The sequence below is a fragment of the Drosophila subobscura genome, chromosome U, assembly GCF_008121235.1.
Source record: "Drosophila subobscura isolate 14011-0131.10 chromosome U, UCBerk_Dsub_1.0, whole genome shotgun sequence".
Lineage (NCBI taxonomy): Eukaryota > Metazoa > Arthropoda > Insecta > Diptera > Drosophilidae > Drosophila > Drosophila subobscura.
In genome coordinates this window covers 18,609,157-18,618,731 of record NC_048534.1, presented here as the reverse complement: position 1 = coordinate 18,618,731, position 9,575 = coordinate 18,609,157, and the positions used below count along the sequence as shown (strand labels likewise).

Here is a 9,575-nt window from a genome sequence, read left to right as displayed (position 1 = left end):
GATTGTTTGCCTAGTCTGTATGGGTTATATAATGCTAGGGATATACGTAAACTAACTAATCCAATGTGTTGCAGCAGCGCAGTATTCTATTTCTTTGTGGAGCAACAAAAGTATCCAACAATTTCCACTCCAATTGTAACGAGTTACTTATATTATTAAACTGAACAACAAATAATAACGGAAATACTCATAATCAATAATGAAAACTGTTATACGATGCATTTCAATACTATAATCTTTTTTCATAGCTGAAAAAAAAACAATTATTACATACACATAAATATTACACAATTATATAAACATATATTCGTAAGTCAAATCCATGAAAAGCAATAAAATGCAGACAAAACATTTGAAATTCGATATTAATAATTGTTTAAAACTAAAATGAGCGTCATGAGCGCTGAAGAATTTACTTTATCGGTGTACTAGACATTACTCAGAAAAAATAAACGTGAATTATATGATACAAAAAAGAAAAGCTTGAATTCAAACTCGATTGAGTTATTTTACTGAGCCATCGATGACTGTGAAAAGAAGTATTTTTAAATTAGCGGAACGATATTTTATTTTCTGATACGATAGTAGCGGTTTTTCCTCGGTATATTTATGGTATATGAGAATGTATATTTTGGTATACTTCTGAGGGCATGCGGTATATTTCGATAAATCCGCGGTCACACTGCTCCTCCATCCCGATCAAAAAACAATAATAATTAAAACTAATTTGTAATTAATTTCAAAATGATACCGAAGAAAACGACGGTGAAGGATTCGCACATAGTGAAGATAGCCGTGGAGCGCGAGAAACATATAGCGCAGTTAATCAACTTGGATCAGAGACATCCGCTTGCAAGTATGTCAATAAAAATGAACAATTAAAAGCAATTGCTATTGTTTTAGGCTGTCCGTGCTAGGCTGGGGAGCATCCTGTGCAAATGCACTCTGTACATGCACACACATGCTGGGTGTGGTGGCATTGTGGCTTGTGGCAACAAAAAACCTTAAACCAACGCCCTTTCCTTTCTTGTCTGCTGCTTATCGTGATGTCAGCGGCGTCCCTCATTAAAATGCATCGCATTCAGCGGTGACAGGAAGTAAGGTTTATTATCATTGTGTCTCATGGTGTGCTTGTGTCTTCGTTACAGGCAAAATCCAGGATATATGCAACGGCTGGTCCATCAGCGATCATCAGAACTACGCCCTGCAGTTCTGCGAGTCGAATAACCAGAAATATGTGACGGAAAAGAACCGAAATGAGATCAAGAATGGCTCTGTACTGCGTCTGCAGTATTCGCCATCGAAGACGGCCAGCGATGCCATGGAAACGCTGCTCAATGGCAGTCCGCAGGAGAAGGTCCAACGACTCAAGGAGCTCACATCGCTGAGCACCGATCACACATTCGCCCTGGAGTTCATCAAGGAAAAGGGTCTGGATATACTCATCAAGATGATTGAAGATTTAGGCCAGAACAATGAGGATATCCTCAAGTACAGCCTGGGCAGCTTCGTTGAGCTCATGGAACACGGCACGGTGTCCTGGGAGGTGCCCGAGAACTCCTTTGTCGCCCGAAACATTGAGATTGTGCGAAATTTCCAAAAGTATCCCACAAACTGTGGCGAGAGCGCCCTCTCCAATCTGGAGAACATCGTTCAGTGCAGCAGCAAGCACGTGCTGGTGGCTGAGGACATCAAGCTGCAGGATATTCTGCGTCTGCTGCAGGAGGTCAACTCGCCGGTGATGCGCCAGAATGCCATTGCCCTGCTGAACGCGCTGTTTGTGAAGGCAGATGAGGCTCGCAAGCGGACGATTGCCAACACAATTAGCGCCAAACAGTTCCGCTTGGCCCTGATTGGCAATGGTCTCGGCACGGAGATGACCCACCAGTTGTATGTGCTGCAAACGCTGACGCTGGGCCTGCTGGAGAAGCGTATGCGCATGAAGATGAATGCCCAGGATCAGGATGCACACGAGAAGATCAAGGAGCTGCGTCGCATTGCCTTCGATGATCACACCACAGCACTGAGTCAGAGCGACGATCACATACGTCGCGGCGGTGGCTCGGGCGCTGGGAATATCAACTTTTCGCAGTACTACAAGAAGTTGGGCTTCAAATGTGACATCAATCCCGCGCAGGATTTTATAGAAACTCCGCCAGGTGAGGGCTGCAAAAGAACCCTTAAAGGATTTGTTGATAATAAACTGAATTTCAGGCATTTTGGCACTCGACTGCATGGTGTACTTTGCCCGCAATTACACCCAGCAATACGCAAAGATTGTGCGCGAGAACTCGTGCCGCGCGGATGAGCACGAATGTCCCTTTGGGCGCACTTCGATTGAGTTGGTGAAAGTGCTGTGCGACATTCTGCGCATTGGTGAGCCGCCCGCGGAGCAATCGGGTGACTTTCAGCCCATGTTCTTCACCCACGACACGCCGTTCGAGGAGTTCTTTTGCATCTGCGTCATCACATTGAATCGCACATGGAAGGATATGCGCGCCACAGCGGAGGACTTCACCACCACATTCAGTGTGGTGCGGGAGCAGATTCAGCGCACGCTCAAGTGCAGGCCAGAGAACCTGGAGGACTTTCGCAATAAGATCGCGCTGCTCACGTATCAGCAGATCACTACGCTGCGCCAGCAGGAGCGCACCTCAAAGGAAGAGTGTGATTCCACAGCCTCAGCGATTGTTAAACTGAAGGAGAAGATATCGCCGCACATTCTGGAGCTAATCAAGCAGCAGCGTCTGTCGTTTTTGGTGGAAGGTAAAGTAGTCTCCTTAGACTTTTTTATTTATATTTAATTCATTCTCTTTTGCTCGGAAGGCACTCGTTTCTCCAAGTATTTACGTGGCACACGCACCAAAGACAAGTTCTGGTATGCCCGACTGTCGCCCAACCACAAAGTCATCCATTATGGTGACTGCGATGAGAAGAACATACCCACGCTGGAGGAGCTGCCCAAGAAGCTGCCCATCAGCGAGATTAAGCAGCTGCTGGAGGGCAAGGAGTGTCCGCACATGAAGGAGACGCGCATACGCAGTAAGTCGGCAGTGAATTTGGCATTCTCCATAACATTTGAGAACATGGATCACTCCACGCTGGACTTTGTGGCGCCCGACGAGAGCATATTCAATTACTGGACGGACGGCATCAATGCGCTGCTCGGCCAGCCGATGGTCAGCAAGCAGAAGAACGAAGATTTTGATACACTCCTGTCCATGGAGATCAAGCTGCGTCTCCTCGATACCGAGGGTGTGGATATAAGCAAGGATCCACCACCGATACCCGAGGATCCCGAGAACTATGATTTCTGTTTCGAGAGTTAAATTCTGAAATGGAAGCAGCAGTCGAACGATAAACATTTCATACTTTAGATCTACCCCTCATTCACCCAAGATACATGCCAAAGTGTACCCATTACAACATATTCAACGATTTAAAAACATTTCTTTTAGTAGCTATTTTCGTTTTTTGTGCAATTCAATTATCCATATCGAAAAGGAGCGCGTGCAAGGTGATGGTGAATTTACTTAGACGCCTCCAGCACAGGGGGAGGCTCTTTCTGTCTCCATCCCTTTCTAGCGCGTGGTGAATAAGTTATTTCTGCTCCCCATGGGAAAACTACTTACAAGGTGACTTCTGCACCACAGGGTGGGTCTCCTTTGGGGGCCACTACTTGCGCTTGTCTCTCAGCGGATAACGTCACCTGCTAAGTGAATTCACCTTGCGCTAGCGTACAATTACACGTACGCCACACACCACAACCACACACCATTTATTAATTATATTTAGTATTATTATAATATAGAGGAGATTCATTAAATAACACATTTTATACACGAGTTATGTATAACAATTTTTTTTGTACAAAAAATTAACAAGAGATTCAAGCGTAATTCTTATCAAAAGGCTAAAGGCTTAATTGAGGTTGGAATGAAGCGTTGATCGATCGGCAGTCCGAGATGCTTGGATACCAAAGCAGAAAGATGGATGATGCCCTGGCCGGGCAACGTGCGACATCTTTCCTTGCAATTTGTAGATGATAAAACCAGGCAAAAGCTTTTCGGGGCAGCCTACCCGATGGGGTTATGGGCTGCCGTCTCTCTTCATTATCCACGCACGGGCACCTTGCGCCGGCGAGCCGGAGCTCGATCCTATATCCTTAATCAAATGTTATCCTCCAACAGCAGATCGTTGTCATCTCCTCGATCCGGCAGGCAGACAAAGAACTCCAACAGATTGAGTATGGGACCGCGCGAAAACGGATTCTGATAGCGACCACGCTTATCCCGCAGATATGGATAACGCTTGTAGTTGAACATTTCGTTCGTTGTGAGATTCATGCAAGCATGGAGAATCTGTGGAAGAGGCAGGAAGAAGGTTAGGAATATAAAAGGAACCTTCGTGAAAGTGGCACCTACCGAAGTGCAGGTTAGTATCCAGCCCAAGCCGCAGAACACAACCGCCTCGATGAGTCCCAGCACATAGAGCAAGGTGAAGCCCTCAATCATCACACAGTAGCAGGCAAAGTAAATGGTAAACGAACAATTCACAGCCACCGACAGCACAAACAAGAAGAACCACATGCGATTCCTTAGCCCCACACAATTGTAGATGAACGGACAGTGATGATCGAAGTAGGAGACGCAGCGATTGCACACACGGCAGTGCTTGGCACGGAGTGGACGCAGGCAGCGGCAGCTGTGGCAGAGTCTCGTGAGCATCACGTTGCGCTTCTTCAGCTTGTCAAAGTACGGAATCTGCTTGATGGCACGATAGTACGCGTCCGAGCTGAGTGGAATGTAGCCGGGATCCCGCCGGTTGGCAATCGCCCAGCTAATCCACATGACGGCGTTCCAGTAGATGAAGCAATAGTGCGAACGGCGCAGTATGTTCCAGGTGATGGGAATGGCGCGTATCATGTACATGGGGTAGCCCCACAGCAGCACGGAGAACAGGAAGAGAAAGAGCGGTCCCTTGGAGTCGCCGGCGCCGCCAAAGAGCCAGCCCCAGCTCTCCGAGACGGAGGGAATCCAGCGTGACTTCTTCTTCACCTCACCATAGAGCAGCCGCACCACATCCTGGTGCTGATGCGCCTGTGCCAGCATTATCGGCGTCTTGCCATTCTTGTCCCTCGGTTCTAGATCCACCTGAGACTTCTCGCACAGCAGACGCACGCAGGTCATGTTCCCGGACAGACACGCCAAATGCAGCGGCGTCGAGCCAAAGTTGTCCGTCTTCTGCAGCTCCACGCCGGAGTACATGAGGAGGCGCATCAGATCTGCGTGTCCCTTGTAGGCCGCCCAATGCAGTGCCGTGTCGCCGTTGATGTCCGTCAGATTGTTGAGTGCACCCATGCCCAGGAGGTAGGCAGCCGTCGCTGTGCGTCCGTACATGCAAGCCAAATGGAGCGGCGTCAGGCCCTTGAAGTCTGCAGCATTTACAGCGACGCCCGCCTGCAGCAGCACCTGCACCACCGAGGCATGACCCTTTCGGCACGCCCAGTGAATGGGTCGCGGTCCCTGGGTGCCCAGGCAGGGCAGATCAATCGGAGCTGTGCGCTCGATGAGGTAACGCATCAGCTGGACATTGCCATTGAGGGCGATCCAGTGGGCGGGTGTGTAGCCGTGACGGTCCCTGGCCGACAGGCACTCCATGCCGAACTTATCCACCAGATTCTCCACCTCGCTGACCTCCCCGTTCTTGATGATGTCAAAGATGTCGTCCAGGTTGACGGTCGTCGCCCCATCCAGGCCCTCGAACAGCAGCACGCTGTCGTGGTCCTCGTTGCTGGGTCCATGATTGCCGCCAGCACCGCGACTCGTGAGTGGCGGCGAGTGCGGGCGATGGTCGATATCGATGTCCTCGGCGTGGGGGTGTTCCTCCGCCACGACCATGTTGCATGACGAGGAGGCCGTCAGGGGAAGCGCCCACACACTCCGCGCCGCCCCCGGGCTGGGATGAATCTTGCTGGAAGCCACGTTGTAGAAATCGAAATCTACCCCCAGACGTTCAGCGCCACCAGAGAGCGGTGGTTGATTATGAAGGGGATTTTCCAATAGGTGTGCAATTTTGTTGGCTTTCTAAACACCCTGCTCGAGCAACAATTTCACTTTGAATGTATGCCAAAGCAGCTGAAACACACACAATGTAAACACGAATGCACTCCTCGATTATGTCAGCAGAATTTAATCAATAACTAGTGCGAAAACAGGACACGCAACGGCAGCCACAGTTCGAAATCGATTTGGCGCCAAAGCTTAGCAAGCTGACATTGCGGTATTTCAGGCTTTTTGCGCTTTTCTGTGCGCCTCTGGTAACACTCGCCATGTCTCTCCGTCTCGCTCACTCTCTTGGATAATTTTGGAAACAAAAATGGGTGACAACGTGGTGCCGGAATTAAGTAATTTGGATTTAAACAAGCAAAAGGCATGTTAAACTCTTAACAAATTGCATTGCAGTGTATGAGAAGTAATCAGTAACCGAATTATGTTGAAACTTGTGCCCCTTTGCATTGGCGGCTGGTCTAGTAAAGCAATAAACAGAGCTTGCCTGCGAGCCGCAGCTTCCAAATATCAGACGCAGCAACTACAACAACAGAAGCAGCAGCAGCAAAGGCAACCAAGAAGCTATCGCTGCTACGCAACTTTGGTTGGTGTCTTAAAGCCTTGTCCTAACTGTTCTAAGTGTTCCCCACATGTGCATGCACACATACAAATGCATGTGCTGTGCATGTATAAATGTGTGCCGTTGATGGAGAGTTGAATCACTGCCAGCCGGCAGCTCCATTCCCGCACCGCACCGAACCGCTTCTGACTCAACGTACCTCTTCTATTACATCAGTTTTTAAAGTTCCGGAGAAAAACGCTGAAAGACAGATAGTCGGCGGTCCGATAGGCAGTACAAGAAGAGCCGAAAAATATTTGTCTGTGTCATTGCCTCGCTTCCAATTGTTCAAATAACCACGAAAGCCAGAGAGCGTGTCAACGCAGACACTGAAAAATCATTCAACTAATTGCTTTTTGACTGCATACGTAGCCAAAAAAAATAGAAGAAACCTGCGATTCCTCGATTGATTTTAACTTATTGATTTTTCTCCCTCGATTTGCAGGCTGGCAAAATGAAGAAGGAGAAAAAGGAGAAGCCGGCCGGTGCAGCCAGTGATGCGCGCAAGGGTAAGAAGTGGAGTTTTTCCTGTTTATCAGCAATTCACTTAAAAGATTTCCTTCAAATGTAGAACTAAATCCCTTGCCGCAGTACATTGAGGAGCGTAACGTCCTTTGGGAGAAATGCAAGGCCGAGTATCTCGCTGAGTTGGCTGCCAAACCCAGGGAGACCATTAAAGTCACCCTGCCCGATGGCAAGCAAGTGGATGCCATCTCCTGGGAGACCACGCCCTACGATGTGGCACGTGGCATCAGCCAAGGACTGGCCGACAACACAATTATATCCAAGGTGAATGGAGAGGTGTGGGACTTGGATCGTGTGCTCGAGCAGAACTGCTCCCTGCAGCTGCTCAAGTTCGACGATCCCGAGGCGCAGGCCGTCTTCTGGCACAGCTCCGCGCACATAATGGGCGAAGCCATGGAGCGCATCTACGGTGGACATCTGTGCTATGGTCCGCCCATTGAGAGTGGCTTCTACTACGACATGCATCTGAATGGAGAGGGTGTAAGTGCTATCTGTTCCTATCAAAAGTGCTTGGATTAACTCTGTTCTTCCCTTAGATCTCCACCAATGACTACGGCACCATGGAGTCGCTGGTCAAGCAAATTGTCAAAGAGAAGCAAAACTTTGAGCGTCTGGAGATGAAGAAGTCCGACCTGCTGGAGATGTTCAAGTACAATGAGTTCAAGCTGCGCATTCTGAACGAAAAGGTGACCACGGATCGCACCACAGTGTACAAGTGCGGCTCCCTAATCGATCTCTGTCGCGGTCCCCATGTCCGCCACACCGGCAAGGTGAAGGCCTTGAAGATTACCAAGAACTCGTCGACCTATTGGGAGGGCAAGGCCGATGCCGAGACATTGCAGCGGGTGTATGGCATCTCGTTCCCGGATCCCAAGCAGCTCAAGGAATGGGAGAAGCTGCAGGAGGAGGCTGCCAAGCGGGACCATCGCAAGATTGGACGCGAACAGGAGCTGTTCTTCTTCCACGAGCTGTCGCCCGGTTCGTGCTTCTTCCAGCCACGCGGCGCGCACATCTACAACACGCTGATGGGCTTCATCAAGTCGGAGTACAGGAAGCGGGGCTTCCAGGAGGTCATCTCGCCAAACATCTACAATGCCAAGCTTTGGATGACATCCGGACATTGGCAGCATTACGCCGAGAACATGTTCTCCTTCGAAGCGGAGAAGGAGAAGTTCGCCCTGAAGCCCATGAATTGCCCGGGCCACTGTCTGATCTTTGATACTCGCAACCGCTCGTGGAGGGAGCTGCCACTCCGCATGGCCGACTTTGGTGTCTTGCATCGCAATGAGCTCTCGGGCGCGTTGACCGGTTTGACGCGTGTGCGTCGCTTCCAGCAGGATGATGCGCACATCTTCTGTGCTCCCGAGCAGATCAAGAGCGAGATGAAGGGCTGCTTGGAGTTCCTGAAGCATGTCTACACAATCTTTGGCTTCACCTTCCAGCTGGTGCTGTCCACACGGCCAGAGAAGTACCTCGGCGAGCTGGAGCAGTGGAATGATGCTGAGAAGGCCCTGGAGGAGTCTCTCAATGAGTTCGGCATGCCCTGGAAGGAGAATCCCGGCGATGGCGCCTTCTATGGCCCCAAGATTGATATTACCATTATGGATGCATTGAAGCGTGCGCATCAGTGCGCCACCATACAGCTGGACTTCCAGCTGCCCATTCGCTTTAATCTCAACTACATTGCCGATGATGGCGAGAAGAAGCGTCCCGTCATCATTCATCGCGCCATCCTCGGCTCCGTGGAGCGCATGATTGCCATTCTCACGGAGAACTATGCTGGCAAGTGGCCCTTCTGGCTGTCGCCACGTCAAGTAATGGTCGTGCCCGTGGGCCCGGCCTACGATCAATATGCGCAGACAGTCAAGGAGCAGCTCCATGCCGCTGGCTTCATGAGCGAGGCCGACTGCGATGCCGGCGATACGATGAACAAGAAGATACGCAATGCTCAGCTCGCGCAGTTCAACTTTATTCTGGTGGTGGGCGACAAGGAGCGCTCCTCGAACACCGTCAATGTGCGCACGCGCGACAACAAGGTGCATGGCGAGGTATCCGTCTCGGAGTTGATCACCAAGCTGCAGAAAGTACGCGATGAGTTCATCACCAACGAGGATAACTTCTAAGCAGCAGCAGTGGCGCATCTTTAACTCTATTTATAATATTATCGTATACTTAATAATGGTTTTGCAAAGCAAACTAGTTGGCATTTTTATTCTTTCAATGTGTATCTACTTCTACGCTTATGAAACCGGAATTCACAAATAATAAATAGCAATAGCTACAGTTCTATTGCTTGTATTTGTGGAATTTCAACCCACCTCGGCCCCTGCCTGCCATCGAATCAGTTAACAACATTCACTCTCGCCCGATAAGATAAGGCG

The 9,575-nt window shown here is 49.6% G+C and overlaps 3 protein-coding genes across 4 annotated transcripts; 2 read left to right on the top strand and 1 right to left on the bottom strand.

Annotated features, from left to right (window-relative positions):
• The first annotated feature begins 679 nt into the window (after window positions 1-679).
• On the top strand, window positions 680-3,849 carry LOC117900430 (engulfment and cell motility protein 1). The gene is made up of 4 exons (XM_034810800.1): window positions 680-856; window positions 1,149-2,159; window positions 2,215-2,766; window positions 2,827-3,849. Exons 1-4 carry the CDS (start codon window positions 745-747, stop codon window positions 3,327-3,329), a joined length of 2,178 nt encoding a protein of 725 aa, XP_034666691.1. The 5' UTR covers window positions 680-744; the 3' UTR covers window positions 3,330-3,849.
• LOC117900431 (probable protein S-acyltransferase 23) lies at window positions 3,840-6,176 on the bottom strand. Its single transcript, XM_034810801.1, has 2 exons — window positions 4,425-6,176; window positions 3,840-4,361 (listed from the first exon to the last, which is right to left on the bottom strand). Exons 1-2 carry the CDS (start codon window positions 5,898-5,900, stop codon window positions 4,170-4,172), a joined length of 1,668 nt encoding a protein of 555 aa, XP_034666692.1. The 5' UTR covers window positions 5,901-6,176; the 3' UTR covers window positions 3,840-4,169.
• Window positions 6,177-6,306: 130 nt separating this feature from the next.
• LOC117900429 (threonine--tRNA ligase 1, cytoplasmic) lies at window positions 6,307-9,471 on the top strand. 2 transcript variants are annotated; one of them, XM_034810799.1, is made up of 4 exons: window positions 6,307-6,432; window positions 7,115-7,178; window positions 7,241-7,674; window positions 7,731-9,471. In XM_034810799.1, the coding sequence occupies exons 1-4, from the start codon at window positions 6,379-6,381 to the stop codon at window positions 9,315-9,317; spliced, it is 2,139 nt and encodes a 712-aa protein (XP_034666690.1). In that variant the 5' UTR covers window positions 6,307-6,378; the 3' UTR covers window positions 9,318-9,471. The 2 variants fall into 2 exon arrangements, with proteins under 2 accessions (XP_034666690.1, XP_034666689.1); XM_034810798.1 differs by lacking the exon at window positions 6,307-6,432 and adding an exon at window positions 6,506-6,654.
• Window positions 9,472-9,575: the final 104 nt, after the last annotated feature.